At 38.9% G+C, this 22,104-nt stretch overlaps 5 protein-coding genes across 5 annotated transcripts; 2 read left to right on the plus strand and 3 right to left on the minus strand.

The window, feature by feature from the left end:
* Cbp20 (cap binding protein 20) lies at positions 1–1,920 on the minus strand. Its single transcript, XM_067768762.1, has 3 exons — positions 1,777–1,920; positions 1,498–1,715; positions 1–265 (listed from the first exon to the last, which is right to left on the minus strand). Exons 1-3 carry the CDS (start codon positions 1,825–1,827, stop codon positions 67–69), a joined length of 468 nt encoding a protein of 155 aa, XP_067624863.1. The 5' UTR covers positions 1,828–1,920; the 3' UTR covers positions 1–66.
* A 1,312-nt stretch (positions 1,921–3,232) lies between these two features.
* On the plus strand, positions 3,233–8,557 carry LOC137241860 (uncharacterized). The gene is made up of 6 exons (XM_067769537.1): positions 3,233–3,574; positions 3,641–4,021; positions 4,723–4,902; positions 4,976–5,358; positions 7,188–7,434; positions 7,498–8,557. Exons 1-6 carry the CDS (start codon positions 3,503–3,505, stop codon positions 7,585–7,587), a joined length of 1,353 nt encoding a protein of 450 aa, XP_067625638.1. The 5' UTR covers positions 3,233–3,502; the 3' UTR covers positions 7,588–8,557.
* Positions 8,558–9,675: 1,118 nt separating this feature from the next.
* LOC137251078 (iron-sulfur cluster assembly 2 homolog, mitochondrial) lies at positions 9,676–11,784 on the minus strand. The gene is made up of 2 exons (XM_067785051.1): positions 11,626–11,784; positions 9,676–10,252 (listed from the first exon to the last, which is right to left on the minus strand). The coding sequence occupies exons 1-2, from the start codon at positions 11,655–11,657 to the stop codon at positions 9,799–9,801; spliced, it is 486 nt and encodes a 161-aa protein (XP_067641152.1). The 5' UTR covers positions 11,658–11,784; the 3' UTR covers positions 9,676–9,798.
* Positions 11,785–11,811: 27 nt separating this feature from the next.
* On the plus strand, positions 11,812–20,289 carry LOC137251073 (18S rRNA (guanine-N(7))-methyltransferase). Its single transcript, XM_067785038.1, has 4 exons — positions 11,812–12,024; positions 12,091–12,128; positions 19,302–19,864; positions 19,936–20,289. Exons 1-4 carry the CDS (start codon positions 11,986–11,988, stop codon positions 20,121–20,123), a joined length of 828 nt encoding a protein of 275 aa, XP_067641139.1. The 5' UTR covers positions 11,812–11,985; the 3' UTR covers positions 20,124–20,289.
* On the minus strand, positions 20,142–21,238 carry LOC137251069 (dnaJ homolog subfamily C member 30, mitochondrial). The gene is made up of 2 exons (XM_067785024.1): positions 20,804–21,238; positions 20,142–20,741 (listed from the first exon to the last, which is right to left on the minus strand). The coding sequence occupies exons 1-2, from the start codon at positions 21,087–21,089 to the stop codon at positions 20,323–20,325; spliced, it is 705 nt and encodes a 234-aa protein (XP_067641125.1). The 5' UTR covers positions 21,090–21,238; the 3' UTR covers positions 20,142–20,322.
* Positions 21,239–22,104: the final 866 nt, after the last annotated feature.

A 22,104-nucleotide genomic window follows, 5' to 3' on the forward strand; every position in this document is an offset into this window, starting at 1 on the left:
TCTGAGTTTTTCTTTTTTTTTTTGATATTTTATATATAAATCCTAAACTAAAAATAATACAAAACCTCAACGAACTTCTGTATTTGGCGCAATTTTTTGTTGTAGCAATTTGCCATAACCACCTCGCCCAGCATCATAATCTGTTCGATATTCATCACGGACTTGACCACCAGTTTTGCCGCGTCCATACTGTCGTCCCTCTATAAAACCAGCATCCCAATCGACACGTATGAGACGATCATCTAATCGTGTGCCGTTGACGTATCTAAAAAATACAAAAACTTACTAAACATTATTTTTATTTTTCTTTAATTCAGGCATTTTCTGCAAATCACTATCGAACTCTATATATCTAGATCGTTTTTAAATGATTAATCGTTTATAGCTGACTTTGGAAGACAGCTTGTAGACATCCGGTGTAAAGCAGACATATGATTTAGCATTCATAATGGGAAACAAGTAAAGACGGGACTATAGTTAACAGATGTACACACTTAAGCGACATTTTTGATAAATATAAAACAAAAAATAGTTCAGTACTTTAGGTGAGGACACAAAGTTTCACGTTTCTTGTAGTGTGAATGAGAGAGCTATGACCACGAATCGCTTATCTGCACCGAAAAATCGGTTGTATAATGGATATTTGCGTTTCTCAAGATATCTCGAAAATTAAGGGACTAGTTTGCGTTCAAACAGACATACCGACGGACGGACGGACATTGCTAAATCAACTCAGATCGTCATCGAGATCAATTGGTATACTTATTGGTGGGCCTATCTCTTCTCCTTTATGTAAAGGTTTAAAATGAGAAGTTGTGCTTTACTGTGCATAAAGCGTTCCGGACTAATAAAAAGCTAACCCACGACGGTTCCGAGGGATTCAAGGTGATGGTAAGCCAATGTAAAGCTTTTTACATTCTCAGCTCCCGCAAACTAATTGTCATCCCTACCTACCCGAGGAGAATCCTGTTACAAACATGAATGTATCATACACATATTTAGCAGACGAGGCTTTGCTAGTGTTTGTTATCGGAACGTATCGGATCTATATCCGATAAAGGACCATCATCATTGATTACACTAGCAAAACCTTTAAAGTCGACACTTATATTTAGGAGTTCTGCCAACGTGGGTCCTCAGTCTATTATGAACCGATATCAGTGGAAATATTAAATGTATTTCTCTACAGGAATAGCCTGTACCCGAGATGGTGGTGTTAGTACCGCACCTTAATGGTGCTTGTTAGCGGAACGGACCGGATCTGCATCCGGCATAGGAACTTCAACATCGATAACACTCCCCAGGGACTTCGGACTTATCGCTACAACAACAACAACAGGCATATCCTAACATGGGCATTTTTTAAATTCGTAACCTGCTGGGGTAATATGCCAGCATTTTTGTAGCAAATACTAGCTCAAAGAATGGCCATTTTAAACTAAGCAAATCCAAATATGAACGTGAAGTGCAGCATATGACTTAATAATAAGCTCTTACCGCATTGCCATCTCTGCATCCGTCCTCACATAATATTCAACAAAACAAAAGCCACAAGGCGTTTTCTTGTATTTATCCAAACCCATTATAATACGACGTACTTCACCACAGCGTGAAAATAGCTCATGTATTTGCTCCTCAGTTGTGTAGAATGATAGATTTCCAACGTATAATGTACACGATTCGCGCAGTGAACGCTCTTGTTCTGAACGCGAGCCCTACAAACGTAAGCAAAAAAGTTTGACATCAATTAAAAAGCAAACTTATTGGAATGATTACCTTAAAATGTTGATCGCGATAGGAGCTTAGATCTACTGAGCCTGCTGACATATTTTATGTGTGTTTTAAATAAAATGTATTGTATGTGGAATGGGTAAATATTTGTTTACGATCGTATACAAGCGGCGTTGGAGAAAATAAAAATGTCAGTTTTTATTTCTCAAATGTCAAATGTGTCAAAATTAAAAAGGAATGAAAACAAGGCGAATTCAGTATAGATTCGCCATGATGGAGCCATACAAGGTGGCAGCACGGTGACATACCTTTAAACCAAGGCGAATTCATTACAGGTGGTGTTATCCCATCAGCTGATTGCTGCTTCTTGATAATTTTTCATACAAAGCCTTGTACAACAAAATGTCAGTTAATCGAAATCTATGAAATTTTTCTTTTGACTTGACTTTTATCTTCACGGCGAATTGATTGAATTCGCTTTCCAACCACCTGGTATAGATTCGCCTTGCTTTAAATATAAACAGCAGTTCCATGCAAGGCGTATTCATTACAGGTGGTATTATCCCATCAGCTGATTGCTTCTTCTTGATAATTTTCCATACAGCCCCTTGTACTACAACATGTCAGTTAATCGAAATCAATGAAAATTTTCTTTTATCTTGACATTCTTCCGCACGGCGAATTGGTTGAATTCGCTTTGCCACCACCTAGTAAAGATTCGCTTGGTTCCATGTAACAGCCGGGGAAGAATTTAAGCCAACAAAAATTCGGTAATAGTCTAGTTGAGGGGTCTACTGCTAATACGCGCACGAAAATATCGAGATAGGTGTCAAACGACGCGTCTTGACATCAGTATTAATAATCCGAAAGCAGAAAATAAAAATTTTAACTCGTTCGAAAGATATTAATGAAAACCCGAAAAATTAGCCGCTGGTCCCTCCGAAACCGGGGGTGGGATCCATAGTATTTTTGCGCAGAAGACCTTTGTGCATTGGCGTCCTTCGGCCGCGCTTATAAAAAATTACCCTGGGTGGGTCCAAGACCGGTTTGGAGACCAAAAATATATCCGCGCAAAACACTTATGTTCACAATTTTTTTTGTTGGCACAACATTACAACAACCACATGAAAATCGCCAACTTTAACTGCAAATATCTCCGGACAGAGATAAAATATTTCTTTTCCGCCTTCGGATTATTGTTGTCAATATGCGTTTTTTGACACTTCTCTCGATATTTTTGGCAGCGTATTAGCAGTCGACCCCTCAACTAGACTTATACCTTACATTTTGATGGTACTTTACCCAGGAACTTCGGTGCGGTAAATGGAGCACGTTACCACCATACCAACGAGATTGCCGCTGGCTAGATTAGGACTTATTAAAGCGTATCGGGTATATTTTATTCAACTATATGCATGACTCAATTGGTAACTACAGAGGAATCTCGAAAAGTATCGATGCAACTCACTCAGCACTAATTTCGTGTTATTACTAAGAACGATAAATAAATTTTTGGCATATAAATAATAGAAAAATAAAATAAAGTATGAATTAACACGGATGAGAAGCAACCCTGTTGTAATTACTGCTAATCCTGCATCCAAAAATTATCTAGGTTGGCAAAGTACAACAAAAGAAAAAAATATATGGAAAGGTCACAAAGAAAACTGCGCTGAGAATAATTTTTACTTGTTGATAAAAGTGATGATTTTAAAATAAGCAAAAGGAGTAAGCAAATAGCAAAAATATATCTACCCTAAAGTGCTAAAGAATGCTGAGTGGAATGGCAGATAGCCCCTCACTAGCAGATAAATATGAGAAATTGGCCAGTGAATACTCAAAAGTACGCCCCTTTTACAATAATTAACCAATTTAAATCATACAATCACTTCCGTTTTATTTTATTAAGCTGCGTGGACGTGCAAGTGTGCTGAGAAATGCTGTCTTGGTAGAAAAATCGAATACAACCGCTTTACGTGACCAACTTAGGCAAAATGAAACGGCGTTGCGTCGATCTGAGCAAGAGCTGGATTCTTTGGGATTTCGCAATAAACAATTGGAACATAGGGTAGCGGTATTACAAGAAGAAATCGCAATACGCGAAGGACGCAGTAATAAGAACGATAAAGAAGACAAACGAAAGTTTACATTTGCGGCTAGCAACAACAAAGGTGTTACCGAACAGCAAACCTCTGCGGGAGGTGGTGATGACGGGGATTTGGCGCAAGATGCGCTCATTTTCGAAGAGTTGCAAAAGAAAATAATGGAAAATGCAAAACTAACTACAACTGTATGTTGATTGTTAGATATTATGTCTCGGGTTTCTCAATGTCCGTATAAAAGCTTCGTTAGGTATAAAGAAATGTCTATAGGTTAGAGTGCCTGTCGCTTGTTAAGGGGTTTCGAAATTCGAATATACCGCCCTGTCGTAAGAAGCGAATATAATCAACACCTCTAACGTCGAAAGATTGCTCGCGCTGCAGTGAGGCTTTTATTCGAAGCTGCTAATTTCGAAGCTTACCGGATTCATATCCTTTTCCCGAAACACCTACCTAAACCTTTCGGTATTGTTGTTGCCGTTATAAGAGCAACAACTTTCAATAAAATCAGGTTCTTCACGATTTTCAACTTTTTATATATTTTTGAGCACTATGGACACATTCAGTCGAGGTCTTTATTAACCAGTCATTTTAACCTAACTACTATTTTAAATTAGATTTTCGACCTCGATCCTTCTAACATAAAAAAATGCGTGTATTTAATCATACAACGCAATGTTCCTTAAAAGATTAGTGTTTAAGAAATTGAATTTAAATTATAGTACATGGCTGCTGCTTGGAAAACAAAGGTGACTAGGAAATAAACACCGAAAGTTTGCTGTTATTTTAATGACAAAAGCTTTAATGGGACATTGAAAAATCGCATATCTGTATTATTAAAAATGTATTTAAGTGCTTTTATAATATTTAAATTGAAATATTTTTTACACAGATTGATGACAAAGAACGTGATCTTCAATTGCATGCGGAACGGATTGCCAATCTAGAAAAAATGTTGGAAAAGCGCGTTGCTGATTTCACAGAGATTGAAAAACAATTAAGACGCGATCTAGAGACATTACAAATGCGAAACACTGAACTTGAAACTAAGTTAGTAGAGGCAGTTAGTATGGTAAATATTTGAATAGATTTGTAATATTATACGACTTCGTTAACAAATGTCTCGTTTTTTTCTTTTTTCCCAGGTGGGTAGTGAAGATGCTGTTAGTGTTAACGATAGCGAACATCATACCCCATTGCATAATACTATTACTGTATCGTCACAAAATAATCATACGACTGTTTCGCTACCCACTAACAACAACACCCACAGCACACCAACTCCAGAAGAACGCATTTCAAGTCTTGAAAAAGAAGTGGTACATTGGCGTACACAGTACGAAATCGCAAAAATTAACGAATCGTTAGTATTGAGTGGCGCCAACGTTGCTTCTAGCGTATTGAAAGAAAGTACAGCAACAAAGTCAACGTCAGCATTAGATATTGCTCTTACAGAGTATAATAACTGCAGTTGTAGTAGCACAGCGGCTGGTTTGATGGTGAAACCTAATACAATGGAAGGAAAGAGGTATGTAAAGAAACACATACATTTTAAAAGAATAATGCTCGGAGGAAATTCGGCAAAAGTTTTCAATCATAACTTGGTAGTCTCACTGTGCATTAGGGTAGAGGTTATTTTAGATCATATCAAAGCAAATACCCAAGCCAATTTTCCGATATAGTTACAATAGGGGGACTCATGATAGCATATAAACTTATAAGGTGTAAAATTATATCCATTTACACACGCGGTTATATGAACGCACCTAGTAATACTCTTGATAAACTTTATTAGGGGGACTCATGTAACCGTATAAATGCCTTATAAAGTGTGTAAACGTATAAATTTATCTAGTTTACGCAGGAGCTGTCAAATTTTGTATGAAAAATCATTTACACGATTTGTATAAATTTACGCGCACATTTCATTGTGTAAACGCGGTAAACTCAAAGGAATGCAACCTTGCAGACATTACAGACGGCATTTTCATCAAAAATCTCCAACATCAGCAAGTAAAGGCGTTTTAGTTTTGATTTTACACTTAATCTTGGTATTTTTTAATTTGTATAACAATCAAAAAAATTTTTTTGGAAATAATAGGGGGACTCATGATAGCATCTAAACTTATAAGGTATAAAATTATATCCATTTACACACGCGGTTATATGAACGCGCCTAGTAATACTCTTGATAAACTTGATTGTTTTTCAGCTGTATTATTTCCAAAAAATTTTTTTTGATTGTTATACAAATTAAAAAATACCAAGATTAAGTGAAAAATCAAAACTAAAACGCCTTTACTTGCTGATGTTGGAGATTTTTGATGAAAATGCCATCTGTAATGTCTGCAAGGTTGCATTCCTTTGAGTTTACCGCGTTTACACAATGAAATGTGCGCGTAAATTTATACAAATCGTGTAAATGATTTTTCATACAAAATTTGACAGCTCGTGCGTAAACTAGATAAATTTATACGTTTACACACTTTATAAGGCATTTATACGGTTACATGAGTCCCCCTAATACAGCTGAAAAACAATCAAGTTTATCAAGAGTATTACTAGGTGCGTTCATATAACCGCGTGTGTAAATGGATATAATTTTACACCTTATAAGTTTATATGCTATCATGAGTCCCCCTATTGTTTTTCAGCTGTATTATTTCCAAAAAAATTTTTTTGATTGTTATACAAATTAAAAAATACCAAGATTAAGTGAAAAATCAAAACTAAGACGTCTTTACTAAGATATTCTTGTAAATTACTTGCTGATGTTGGAGATTTCTGATGAAAATGCCTGCTGTAATGTCTGCAAGGTTGCATTCCTTTGAGTTTATCACGTTTACACAATGAAATGTGCGCGTAAATTTATACACCATGTGTAAATGATTTTTCATACAAAATTTGACAGCTCGTGCGTAAACTAGATAAATTTATACGTTTACACACTTTATAAGGCATTTATACGGTTACATGAGTCCCCCTAATAATAATTTAGAAATAATCGTTAACTAATTTCAAAGCAAGACGAAATGATTCCAAATCAGTCCAGTATTACGTGCGAAACTAATGCGCAACTTAGTTCTAAAAAAAAACAGAAATTAAGAAAGACTGGTACAAAAACCATTCGAAAATAAGTTCCTAACTAGTATTAATAATATAATGAACAGTTCGTCTTTGTCCTAGGCTGTCGATTCGACGTAGCAGCACTAGGTCTTTGAATGTTTTGTAATGTTTTGTAATGATTATTGATTGATTATTGATGATTATTTTCATAACCTGTTTAGGAATCGCTTCAGACGTTTGAAATATGATTTTTTAAGTTATATTGAGCACCATAATTTTTTTCTATTTTAGTGAACGAGACTCTTCTAAAGAACCATTTGTGCCGCCTACAAAGGAACAACTTATTTATAATACATTTAGCAGAAAATTTGAGGATCTCTTGAAAGCCAAATGCTTAGCCGAATCTCGCATAACTTCATATGAAACAGAAGCAGAGCATTTTCAAATTTGTTTGGAAAATGCGACACATGAATTAAAAGCAAAAGATGAGCAAATAACAAGCATTAATCAGGCGCTACAAATTTTGGAAGAGGATTTGGTAAGAGCGTACAAACATTCCTAAAAAATCAACTAATTATATGTATTTTCTTATATTTCTTAGGCCACTACGCGCATCAACTATGAAGAACAAATTAGCGTGCTTACGGAACAAGTTATTAATTTGAGTGAACAATTAGCCGCATATAAATAAAATTATCTACTGATTTCTTAACGTATATTTATATATAGAATAAATACAGCAACACTATAAGCGAAGCAAATATACATAAACCGTTCAAATGATAAACAATCATTTTAAATTCCTCCAAAGATGAATGTTGTCGTCGTAGTTCAATATTGTTGCATTGTACATGCAAATACATACATACGTACATATGTATGTACTTATAAAAAATTCATGTTTTAAATTAACTTAGAAAAGTGAAATTGTTGAATATATATCATTCTTACATTTAAGAATATAAACATAGAATATGTATGACTCCTCTGGAAATACTTAAAATCTACGCAAACGTAATGGAAATCATAACATTTCTTTAAGGAAAATAAGGGGCTATTGCTGAATACCGCAATTGCGCCTAAAAGCATGCAGCGTTTAATTTAATGTCACTGATTTTAGCGCTGGTCGTCAAAAAAATTAAGAATGCAATACCCTTGTTAGAATTTTTGATGTTTGAGAGTTTTCGCGCGAAATTTGAAAAACAGAAATGAGAGCTTTAATTGCTTAAACATGATATTTTTAATCTGCATAGATATTTCGGACTATGATGGAATCAGCAATAGCCCTTAAAACTCATATATAGTAAATAAAAAAACTGAGGTGCTATTTTGTAACTAGTCGAGTCGGATTCAACTATGTATGAAAAAATTTACTCTGTTGTTTCAAGTAAAATACGCGTTAAAAATATACCAACAATTCAACAAAATAAAAATATTCCGAATTTTTAAAGTTTATTTCGCATCGAATTACAAACTAGCGCACTCGTTTTAACCACATACATCTACAGGACAAATAATGCTTAGTGCAGTCTGTGAGAAAAATTATTTGTAAATTGTAATACATAATTTAAATAAGCCGAATCTTTAATATTTTCTAAATGTGTAACTTTTTAAGATTTATATTAAATAATAAGAAAACGAATAAATACGAATAATGCCTATATATTTGTTAAGTTAGAAGGTCGAATGACGTCTTGGAATGTAAGTTATACCGTGATTGTTTCACCATTGTGTCTACTTGAAATATATATAATAAAATTCATTTCGGGTCACAGTAATTTAGTTAGCTAGACTAAGGGCATTCAGATAAACATAGAAAAGCCTCATAACTGTATAAACCTCATACATATAACATGACGGCCACCGTGGTGTGATGGTAGCGTGCTCCGCCTACCACACCGTATGCCCTGGGTTCGCACCCCGGGCAAAGCAACATCAAAAGTTTAGAAATAAGGTTTTTAAATTAGAATGCGGGGTCGCCCCTCGGCAGTGTGACAAGCGCTCCGGGTATATTTCTGCCATGAAAAGCTCTCAGTGAAAACTCATTTGCCTTGCAGATGCCGTTTGGAGTCCGCATAAAACATGTAGGTCCCGTCCGGCCAATTTGTACGGAAAATCAAGAGGAGCACGATGCAAATTGGAAGACAAGCTCGGCCTTATATCTCTTCGGAGGTTATCGCGCCTTACATTTATTTTTATTTTTATATAGCATCAGTTTGGTACTCGACCGATATTTTGTTGTTGTTGTAACGACAAAGACACTTCCCGAAGATTTTGAGGAGTGTTATCGATGTTGATGGTTCGGTGCCGGATAGGGATCCCGTACGGTCCGGTCACTAGAACCATTTATGGTACTAGCCCGACCATGTCGGGAACGATATGATGTTCCTACGTTGAGTCTTTAGCTCAGTGTCCGTCTGAGAGATTCTCATTTACACTTCGATTTTGGGTAATCGGTTCCGAAACTCGTTTTGAATTTGGTGCCCCTTGCAGAATTAGTTTCTTGGATTGGCACCTGTTTCGATTTCACTTCACGGTTTCGATTTCGGTTACGGTGGGGTCTCGGTTCCATATACGGTCCGGTTTTGGTTATTGTTTCATTATCGGCTTCGGTTCCAGATTCCATCCGATTTCGGTTTCAGTTCCGGACTCGCCTACAGTTTAAATCTAGTCTAGCGTTTGATTCCGGTTCGATCGATTTTTGGTTTTCGTTCGAGATTTGATTTCTTGTAGACGGTTACCTACTCATTGCTTGTTTTAGAGTAAATTTAGTGATACATTTTAACACAATAATGAAATAAATTTTATTATTTTTTAAATATCATTAACTATATAAATGAATACTTCTACTAATCATATATAATTTATGTGAACAATAGTCTAACCTTTTATTTTCATTGATTCAATCTAATTTGATCGAAAACGAAGCACCACAGGAACAACCTTGCTCCGCTTGTGGATTAGCTAACATTCGAAAACCCGCTCTTATCAATTCTGTATGATAGTCGATGGTGGCACCAGCGCAATATTCCAAAGAGATGTTATCTATGACGACTTTGGCATCTTCTTCACCGAAAATCACATCATCCTGATTTAATTTGGTATCCAAATCGAATTTATATTGAAATCCTGAACAACCGCCTCCTTCCACAGTTATGCGTAAGAAAGAACGCCCACCATCACAGATTTCACGTAGCCTTTTAACACACGAATCACTTACAATTAACTTTGGCTCGATTGTATTAAGTTTGAGATCCGCTGATGCTGTGGCGGCGACTATGCTTGAATCGTTTGCATTTGTGGCGAAATGTTGACGACAGATTGATGCACTGCATCGTGGTATAACAGGTAATTGCCTTAAAAAAGAGTTATTGGTAGATAAATACCATGGTTAGTTTGTGGTTCAAAAACCGTTTATCTGAGCAGTAAATATATTGAGAACAGACGCTCTTGTACTGCATTTTTAACTTAGCCTTCGAAAATTATTCTTCCTACAGCCGATTTGCCTTCTAACGTTTTTTTCTTTGAATCATTATTATCGATAAAGGTTTATTTGCTTTATAACTGTTGCTATTATATCTTGTTGGTTGCCTTCTACCACTTTTTAGCCTCGCACCCTTAGCAATATGCGCACGAAATTCACTTATCATCTGCAATCCTTAAGCCTTCCACATCTGAGGAAAGTTGGCAAAACCCTAGAAATCTGTAAACATCTAACATCGTTTTTACAAAATTTTATTCATTATCTTTAAAGGGCGGAACCTTTTTATCTACGTTTCCAAACAAACGCTTTCTTAACTACCCAACGTTGAAGTTGTAACAATATTTGGGCTAGCTACTTAAAGAATTATCATCAGAATCCTCTAAAGGAAGTCTAAGGAAACTAAGCGTTTTCCTAGCTGAATTCTGGTTTGCCAGAGCTTGGCTTGACTTGTTAAAAAAGCTTAGTGATTATGTATAGAGACTGTTTATATGGCTGAGTTAAATATGTGTGACCTCAGCATAATTCTCTCTAAGATAAGGTTACTCTCCGAAGGCTTCGGGGAGTGTTATCCAATGGTTCACTTACATGTACTAAAGACAGCAGATGAGCAGGGTGGGACGATATAGTTAATACTTAGATCTAGTCTTGACGCAGCGAGCCCAAACAGCGTAAGCCGTTTTGCAATCCAGGATAGGTTTGAATATCTTAATAATTCGGCACACATCACTTGTTCCAATTTCTCATAAAGTTCTTAAATTGATATTTGAGGGGTTTATGATCACTTGTGAGAAATCGGATTCTTCTATATGAAGTTATCCATGTTATGTAGTATAGTGGTTTCAAACCAAGGTTTGCTCAAACGCTGTTGTCGAGCATGTACTCATGTCCCCAGTGATGCAAGCATTCGCCAGGTTTTGGGTTTTGAAGTTTTGTCAACGATTGTCTCGTTATCGATCGAGATATTCTCAGAGACGCGGGGCTCAGACAAGATGTTTGCACACCATAACTGGACTTGGGAGCAGTTGATTCACTGCGGGTAGGAGAGGTTTGCAATTGGGTTGGAGAAGCTATAAATTGCGCTGGCAACCTCTTGAAGGGGTTGCGCTACACAGCCCCTCGATCATTTAGGTATTTCAGTAGCCTCCTACGAAAGGCAGGCATACCTGCCTGTGTTGCTTTGCAGCTTAGCGTCAACCGTGTCTCCTAAGGCTAACATCACTCACTATTTGTTGATAATTGACTTACCTTTGTAGAAAAGCTCGCAAGGCAAATGCCATTTTTTTGTTCCAAGCAGACAACTTCGACGTATTTCACCAAAATTTTCTAAATATTGAAAAAAGAAAAAATAAAAAAATATACCGCAGAGAAATCAAAACAAAACTTGCATAACAACACTGAACGTACCCATTATAAACAGCTGACAGAGAATGAAAAATCGAGATAAAAAAGGAAAACCAAAACAAACGACTTTGCCGGAAAATAAATTTGTCATTTGTATACCACGTGCACGTAGTCTTATAAATAAAAACAAACAAAAACAAACTTTTGAAGGAGTATTAGGAGAAATATTTGGATTTAATCCTGCATTTAAAGCACCTCAAAGAGATGTCAAGACGGCCTGAGCATTCCGCTCCACCGGAAATCGTAAGAAAGTTCTTTATAAATATTTATTGTGCCATGTAATAACCTCTTTTCCGTATCTATTTGCAGTTTTACAACGATGATGAAGCCAAAAAGTATTCAACAAAGTAAGTGTTAAATAACTTTGCCCAAATGCAGGACCTAGCTTCAGGGTAATCCTATACGACAGCATGACACTGCTAATACGCGACCAAAAATACCGAGCGGGGTGTCAAAAGACGAGTATTGACCTCGACAACAACAATCCGAATGCGGAAAATAAAAAGTTTAGCTCGTTCAAAAAATATTAACGAAAACCGGAAAAATTACCCCGGAGTGCTCCGAAACCAGGGGTGGGATCCATGATATTTTTGTGCAGAGCACCTTTCTGCAGTGGCGGCCTTCGGCCGCGCTTATAAAAAATGACCCTGGGTGGGTCCAACACTGGTTTGGAGACAAAACTATATCCGCGCAAAACACTTATGTTCAGATTTTTTTTTGCAAATATCTCTTCACACCCAACATTTTTGAGTTGAGGAGTAGGGGTATACCCGACATGCTAAACCAGTAGACGCAAACGGTATAGTTATACCGATGCTTAAAAAACTTGTCAAAGAGATATTTAAATATCTAGCGCATGTCTTCAACCTGTACTTGTCCATCTTCGTTATCCCCGCAAAATGGAAAATGGCCAGGGTGTTTCCGCTACCAAAGTCTAGGAAACAAGCTTACATAGGAGAATCTTATCGCCCGATATCTCTTCTATTGTCACGTAAACGTACATTTGTGGATCCGCCCCTTTGCGCGATCAAGGTGGAATTGCCCCAGCTAGCTCAGTACATGGAGTCGCGGTTCTGAACCCTTTTTCCACCTTGATGCAGGGCGGATGTCACAATCATATTGATCATTTCCTCTCTCACCTCACCCCACAAGAAGCCCACCCTTCCTTGGACCGCTCGCTTTTTGGCGATGCCCTTCCCCGTCGACTTGACCCTCATCGATGGGGTGGTATTCACGCAAGTAATGGAATATCTTTGTGTAAAGGTAATTACGTTTTGTGTTATTTTCAGGTCACCAAGCGGCAATATAGTATTAAGTTATGGAGTATAAAATTATGTAGTTTTAAGTTATTTAACACTAAGTTATGTAGTATTAATTCCTTTAGTGTTAAGCTAATTAGTATTAAGTTATTTATCATCGGGTTATTAGTGTTTAATGTCCTTCGCATGCCATGCCCCTAGACTCTTTCCTGCCAAGGTTTCGAGTAGGTACATGTTATTACCCAAAGCCTTAGTAACGCGACATTTCGTAAATTTTCGACAGAATTTCGCGTTTATATTCTGTTTGAAATCGCTTAGGATAAAATTGCGTTTGTAGACTTCTTGCCCGGGGGTAAATCGTGTTTCGCGGACTCTGGTATTGTATCGTGCCGCGTTTGATTCATACGACTCGTGTAGCTTTTCTTTTATTTTCTCGCGCATTAGTCTCATTTTATCGCTAGGATCTAAAATGAACAATTCGTTGTCCGATAGGCAATCCAATTTCTTCGCCAATGCGTAGTCTGCACCATTGGTAAACATGTTCTGTCCGAACAGGGCAAAATATGGTGAAACTCCCGTGGCCGAATGTACAGCGCTGCGCAGGGAGCACTCTATTTCAGTAAGGTACAAATCCCAGTCCCTATGATCATTTTCGAGATATGATCTAATGGCGGCTAGTACCGATTGATTCGCGCGTTCAGCAGCATTCGACTGCGGCGCATAATAGGCTGTGTTTAGGTGTATGACACCATATGATTCTAACAATTCCGAGAATTGTTTCGATACGAATTGTTTTCCGTTATCTGAATGTATGATTTCCGGAACACCAAATTTGTGAAAAATCTCTTCGGTTATAAACTTAACCACATTACCGGCGGTTGCTTCACGCATCGCTTTCAAAAAAATAAATTTCGAAAAATGATCGACTACAATAAAAATGAAACAATACCCGCGCTTTGATCTAGGATACTTCCCCAAAAAATCTATATAAATCTTCTGAAAAGGGCGGACAGTAACCACCTCTTTCCCAATCCCTGGTTTTAAAATCGCGTTAGATGGTTTCGATTCTTTGCAGGTTTGACATTCCCTCACGAAGTTCCGAACCTGCACCACTATATTACGCCAGTAATACAGCCTCCGTATGCGATGTAGTGTTTTTGCCATACCCCCATGTGCAGCTATCTCTGGACAGTGGGCGTTCTCTATGATAGTTGACGTCAGTGCTTCAGGGACCCAAAGCTTCCATTCATTTTCCTCAAGTTCAATGTCCTTTGGTAAAAATTTCTTAAAAACCATCCCATCCTCTACCTTCAAGTCCTGAAGCCGCTGATTATTGCTTTCAATCTTCGTAATTAGTTCTAAATACCCTTCTGATTCAAACTCCGTGGTGTCTATATTAGCTATTGGTGAGTTCGTTATTTCCTCTATACAGCGTGATAGAGTATCGGCGACAATATTCTCCGATCCTTTACGGTGCTCGATCTCAAAATCAAACGCTTGCAATTGTAGAGACCACCTAGCTAATCTGCCATTTAGATCTTTTAAAGACATCAACCATTTTAAACTGGCGTGATCTGTCACCACTGTAAATGGCATCAGATCGATATAAGGACGAAATTTCTTGACTGCCATTACTGCTGCAAGGCATTCCTTTTCTGTGGTGCTGTACTTTCGCTGACATTCATTGAATTTTTGAGAAAAATACGCGATTGGTTTTTCACCAATTGGAAAAATCCGGATGTTTCAGAACCGGAGCGCTTGTCAGGGCTCTATTTAAACCATTGAATGTTTCTATTGCTTCGTCTGACATCTCAAATTTTCTTCCCTTTTTCAAAGAGTCGGTTAGCGGCGCTGCCATGGTGGCGAAATCTTTTATAAACCGCCTATACCATCCGGCCGTGCCTAGAAAACTACGAACTTGTTTAACTGTTTTGGGAACAGGGATATTTTGTATGGCCTTAATCTTTTCCGGGTCTGTTTTCAACATCCCTCCTCCTACTATGAAGCCAAGATAAGGTAACTCCTTAAACCAAAATTTAGACTTGTTCCATCCAATTGTTAAATTTGCGTCTTTTAAGCAAGTTACGACTTCTTTTAAGATTCGCAAATGCGAATCGAAATCTGGCGCGATGATTAGTAAATCATCCAAATAAATGAAAACATTCGATTTCAACTTTTGTGGTATAACCCGGTCCATGAGTCGGCATAACCTTTGGGCAGCGTTACATAACCCGAATGGCATGGTGACGAATTGGTAGAGAGGACGACCGGGCACTGTAAAGGCGGTATATGGCTTGCTACTGTCGTCTAACTCAATTTGCCAGAAGGTAAATTTTAAGTCGACACTGCTTATAAAGTGGGTGTCGTCGATACGGCTAATGATGCCCTCGATATTTTGTAAGGGGTACACATCCTTCACGGTTACGGCGTTTAGTTTACGTGCATCCAAGCAAAAACGATTCTTGCCCGGTTTGCTCACAACTGTCGTTCTGTTACTCCAAGGGCTGTCACTTCTATCACTCCCAACTCTAACATTTTGTCCACCTCCTCATACACAATTGCCTGCATTGCCGGTGACAGAGGATAATGCCGCTCTTTTACGGGTACCGCTTCATCAACCAGCTTAATTGTATGTTTCTCTAAATTGGTACGTCCTAACCCGTGTTTCTCAAAAGTTCTGAAACCGCTAACAACTTCTTCTAAGCGCTGTTTCTGTTCCGTTGTTAGGCTATGTAAAACGCGCCGTTCAATTTTGTCTTCCTCTGAAACCATTTCCTGTTCTAATTTATTTAAATCAATTTCATCTGCAGCCACCACTTCCGGCGCTAACTGAAAAGTACGCCAAAAATCTATTCCCATGTAGATATTTTGCTCTAGGTACGGGCATAAAAAGAATGTAACTTTTTGTTCTAATTGGTTAAATTTTACAAAAGTAGTAATTTTTCCTAAAACGTTGTGCCTCCGGGCGCCAGCTGTTTTGACAGAGGACACATATCTTTCAATCGGCACACCTATTTTGTCAACGAATTCCCTACACCCTCTTCCGAAAATACAGACTGATGCGCCAGTGTCCAGCAAACCTCGTGTTTGGAAGCCCATGATTTCTATATCCGCGTAGACACGCGGGTCTGACTTACTTATTTTTTTGACGGAGGCCACGACTTTTTGTCGTAGAAGTTTTCGTTGACGAAATCGTTGCCTTGCTTTTTGTATTCTCCGTGAAACTCCTCTGCGACCCATCACTATACTTTCTGCGAAAATCCTTTCTCGCGTTTCGAGGTACTTCCTATATCTCTCCTCATATGATGGTGTGATCTCCCTTGCGGCCTTTGGTGGTCTTCTAGTTTCTGTGTTATTTTTAAAAATGCAAATTTCCTTATTGAATGTATTTTCGTCGTCTGTTGATGTGTTGGTCGACGCATCTACTTTGACGAGGTTTGTGTGGCACGCGATTCCCCCGTCACACTATCGCCAGTAGCCCAAACATTAGAAGCCATCCTGCTTCCCTATTTCACTGCAAATTTGCGTCTTGCCAATCATCAGCATGGTTGGAATCTAAGTGTTCTTTGCCCAGCCCACAAGAAGGGGGATACTGCAAAATGCACCAACTATCGTGGAATCAGCCTTCTTAATATCGCATATAAGGTCCTTTCAAGTGTATTGTGCGAAAGATTGAAGCCCACCGTGAACCGGCTGATTGGACCTTATCAGTGCGGCTTCAGACCTGGTAAATCTACAATCGACCAGATTTTCACAATGCGCCAAATCTTGGAAAAAACCCATGAAAAGAGAATCGACACACATCACCTCTTCGTCGACTTTAAAGCCGCCTTCGACAGTACGAAAAGGAGCTGCCTATATGCCGCTATGGCTGAATTTGGTTTCCCCGCAAAACTTATACGGCTGTGCAAAATGACGTTGAGCAACACCATCAGCTCAGGCAGAATTGGGAAGGACCTCTCCGAGCCGTTCGAAACTAAACGAGGTTTCAGACAGGGTGACCCCTATCGTGCGATTTCTTTAATTTGATGCTGGAGAAAATTATACTAGCTGCAGAACTTAACCGCACTGGAACAATATAAGTACTATAAAAGCGTGCAATTACTGGCATATGCTGATGACATTGATATCATCGGCCTAAACACCCGTGCTGTTAGTTCTGCTTACTCCAAACTGGAAACCGAAGCGGTAAAGATGGGTTTGATGGTGAATGAGGACAAAACGAAGTACCTGCTGTCATGGAGCAAAGAGTCAGCGCATTTGCGCCTTGGCAACTACGCTACTGTTGGCAGCCATAATTTCGAAATAGTAAAAGACTTCGTTTATTTGGGAACCAGCATCAACACTAGCAATAACATCAGCACTTAAATCCAGCGAAGAATCAATCTTGCCAATAAATGCTACTTTGGACTAGTTAGGCAATTGAAAAGTAAAGTCCTCTCTCGGCGAACGAAAATCATACTCTACAAGTCACTTATCGTACCCGTCCTGCTATATGGGGCAGAAGCATGGACTTAGACAACAGCAGATGAAGCGGCTTTGGAAGTGTTCGAGAGAAAAGTTCTTCGAAAGATTTATGGGCCTCTACGCGTTGGCGATGGCGAGTACCGAAGAAGATTTAATGATGAGCTGTACGAGCTATACGCAGACATCAACATAGTCCAGCGAATTAAAACGCAGCGGCTGAGCTGGCTAGGCCATGTTATGCGAATGAAAGATGATGCTCCGGCCAAGAAAGTGTTTCTATCGGAACCCGCCTATGGAAGCAGAGGTAGAGGGCGGCCCCCACTCCGTTGGAAGGACCAGGTGGAAAACGATTTAAACTCCCTTGGTGTGACCAATTGGCGCCAGTTGGCGGAGCGACTGGCGCGCCTTGTTGGACGGCCATAACCGTTAAGACGGTTACGCGCCAATTAAGTAAGTAAGTAAGTAATCATCAGCATGACTTTCGAAAACAACATAGCACTACCACTGCTATAAACGCCATCAACACGCAGATAAATTGCGGATTGAAAAAAAAACACTACCACAGCATAGTACACCTAGCGCTAGACATATCAAAAGCTTTTGATAGAGTCAACCACGGCACGTTACTGCAAGACTTGGACGAGTCCTCCCTTCCTCCATGTCTCCAAAGGTGGACCGAAAGTTATCTGTCAGTTATCTGTTCATGAACGTAAAATCTAAACCCAGTGGAATTAAATAAGGGGTGCCACAGGGTGGTACCGTATCCTGGCTTTTATTTAATTTCTACATATCGAAGCTACCTTCGCCACCAGGAGTCACCATTGTATCCTACGCCGATGACTGCATCACAATGGCCACAGGTCCCGGCCCACACATTGACGAGCTATATAATAAAATAAAATGTTTCCAGTTTTTTCCCAGAAACCTTTAGAATTACAACAGCATCTGATTGTTGAAGTGGCCACACATCCCAGGGGCTTAAGAAGTCATCTCACATAGCACAGCCGCATGAAGGAAAAAAAAACACACACACAGGTCCTCAGTGATATCCACCTAGATATATATAAATATACACAGAACTCGCAGAAGAGGAACGCACTCTCCCTAGGGAGGCGCGCATCACTCGAGCTCGATTTCGATCTGGATACCGTACCAGGTTTAACTCTTACCTATCCAGAATCAACCGCGACACATAAAATGTATGCCCTGCTTGCAATGTGTCCCACCATGACATGTTGTTGTTGTTGTTGTAGCGATTAGGTTGCTCCCCGAAGGCTTTGGGGAGTTATCGATGTGATGGTCCTTTGTCGGATACAGATCCGATACGCTCCGGTAACACAGCACCATTAAGGTGCTGGCCCGACCATCTCGGGAACGATTTATATGGCCACATTGAACCTTCAGGCCATCCCTCCCTCCCCACCCCCAAGTTCCATGAGGAGCTTGGGGTCGCCAGAGCCTCGTCTGTTAGTGAAACGGGATTCGCCGCTCGAAGGTGAGGTTGACAATTGGGTTGGAGAAGCTATATATTGCGCTACACAACCCCTTGAATCCCCCCACCATGACATCAACCATTGCAGTGTGGAACGAACGCGTCTAACACCAATCACTCTGGTCCACCCCTGTTGAAACTGCAATAACAAGCTAACTAGCGAGCCTAGCTCGTATACCAATTCGAATCTTACCGCGGCTCAGATCGGATATAGTGTCAACTTGAGAACCCAATTATTTTACACTACACTACTCCAAGTCGTCTGTCTAATTGAAATATATTTTCCTTTCTGTCATACACAGCACTCGCATCATCGAAATCCAAAGCGAAATGGCTGAACGCGCCTATGAATTACTTACAATAGACGAAGATGAAAAATCCCTCATACTAGATATTGGTTGTGGCTCTGGTCTCTCTGGTAGTGTATTGGAAGACAATGATCATTTATGGATTGGTGTCGACATATCCAAATCAATGCTGGATATAGCTGTTGAACGCGAGGTTAACGGAGACTTGATGTTGGCCGATATGGGAGACGGTATGCCATTCAGGCCGGGAACATTCGACGGCGCAATATCAATATCTGCATTACAATGGTTGTGCAATGCTGACAAAAGTTCGCATAATCCACATAAACGATTGTATAAATTTTTTTCAACATTATTTTCATGCTTGACACGTACTGCGCGTGCCGTATTTCAATTTTATCCTGAAAATGCTGATCAAATTGAAATGGTGACATCACAGGCTATGAAAGCGGGTTTTTACGGTGGTCTAGTAGTTGATTATCCCAATTCAACGAAAGCGAAAAAATATTTCCTAGTTTTAATGACTGGTGGTACAGCGACGCTGCCAAAAGCATTAGGTTGGTATATTAACTTGAAATCGATTATTTAAACATGCCATTTGAATATATTTGTTCTTTTCTGCCTCTAGGTTCAGAAGAGGATGAAAAACGTGCTAGTTATATAAAAAAGCGTGACGTGTGTCGTGAGGCGCGTGGTAAGCCGATGAAAAAATCTCGCGACTGGATTTTGGCTAAAAAGGAGCGTAGACGGCGACAGGGTCATGATACAAGACCAGACACAAAATATACGGGTCGTAAACGCAGTGGCAAATTTTAGTTCAAGAAACGGCGGAACTTCACTAATAGATTAGTTTAATATGTTGTTTTATACATATTTCTAGGCAAAAACAAAGAGTTTACTTCATAAATTTTCTATGTACATAAAATTTTTAAAAGCGTTAGCACTTTGCATCCAATAAACAAAAAAAAAAACAAAAAATAAATTATCTACACTTTGCTATATACTTTGGTTAGAACTACGTTTTAGTGCTTGATGATGACGTTTTCGAGTTGGCTTCAGCACTTTCTGCTGCGGCATGTGTCGTGCGTTGTTTTGGTGTATCCAGAGAAGAGTCTGTATAGAAAAATGCCAGCATAAGCATTGCAACACCCATCATACCAAAGAGCAATATCTCAGTTTGCTTCTCATATTCATGTTGTGTTCTTAATTCTTGTTTTCGGTTATATTTGGCTTTACCATCTTGTCGTCTTTGAAATGATTGCCCATAATGTGAGCGAGACCACTCATCAAAATCATATATGGGCGTACGCCCCTCTTCAGTTGCAACTTTAGATTTCTTAAATCGTGATTTATAAAATTTTGTCTCAGGATCATCTGCTTCCTCCTCATATACTTCTTGTTGCGCATATGCGGGTCCTGGTGTATGTACAATGCCTATAAAATTTATGAGCTTGTGAACATCGTATGCAACCGTTAGAAAATGAATTTCATCTCACCTTTGTCATATAGCCTCCTGAGGCGGTAGTTGCCTAATACTTCATATGCCTGCGTAATTTGTCGAAATTTTTTGGCTGATATTTCACAACCTTTGTTTTTATCAGGATGATATTGCATCGATAGTTTATAGTATGCTGATTTTATCTCACCCTGCGTAGAACTCTTGCCTATTCCAAGTGCTTCGTAATAGTTGTCGCTTAACAATGATGAACTGGTACTAAAATATTTGGTGCCATTCTTTGAAAATATGCCACGCATCATCAAATTATAATGTCTATTGTACATTGCAAGATTCGCGAATATTTTGCACTTTTTCGCTGATTTGTATTTGTTTTCGCGTATAATTTTATATTCATTAATTTCGGTTATATCATTTTTATGTTTTTTTTTTTCATTAATTGCTGGGGGAAGTGACAATAAAACAGCTGTTAATTGAACCATGCACGAATGTCAGACAAGTAACGGAACAGCAAGGAACGTCGAAAAGAAGCAAAATATAAATAACATAACCTTAGACCCCGTTTACATATTGTCTTATTTATCTTGTTTGGATAGATGATAAGTCAGTTATTGCTTGTCAGGCTTTTAACTTGAACGCGAACGGACTACTAACAATTTACAAGCGACGCCTACTGAAAATATATAAAGCAAAGGCGAGCATTTGGTTCAACAAACAATGCCTGGAATTGAATGTTACTCCGAAATTCGCAAAAATAACAATAAAGGCAAATACCAAATCTAGCAGGAAAACAGTTAGAAAAGCGGAAAAGGATTTTTTAAAATATGAGTTGGAAAGCTTATACTCGAAGAAGGATGAGATAAATGCCGAGTTATTATCTATCCATTTAAGATTGGCAGAACAACTACCTACGACTGTATTAATGGAATGCTTCGACCGCATTAAGACAGAGGTTGATCAGGAACTACAACAAAAATACAGGTCGCTGAACCGAAAATTGGACAAGCTGGCAGGACGACGAGAGGGTAACCAAAACCAAAACACTCACCAGTTTCATGACAAGTTCGTTAACCTCACAACAGTGGCCATTACCAAGGAAGAGGCACAACTTCTCGAAAAGGGCCTGAAGCACAATATCATGGACCAGAATACAGTAAGGAAAACGGAGCAAGCGATTGTAGATGCGGAGATCGCAATATCATTGATACCACAGGAAGAACAGGAGCACGCAAGACACATGTGCAGGGAAATCATAAGAAAGGAGGTGAAAGCACAGGAACGACAAAAACCGAATACAGAGGAGAAAACAATAAAGAATCTACGGCATAAACTAAGGAAAAA

This window comes from Eurosta solidaginis, chromosome 1 (genome assembly GCF_040869045.1).
Source record: "Eurosta solidaginis isolate ZX-2024a chromosome 1, ASM4086904v1, whole genome shotgun sequence".
Classification (NCBI taxonomy): domain Eukaryota; kingdom Metazoa; phylum Arthropoda; class Insecta; order Diptera; family Tephritidae; genus Eurosta; species Eurosta solidaginis.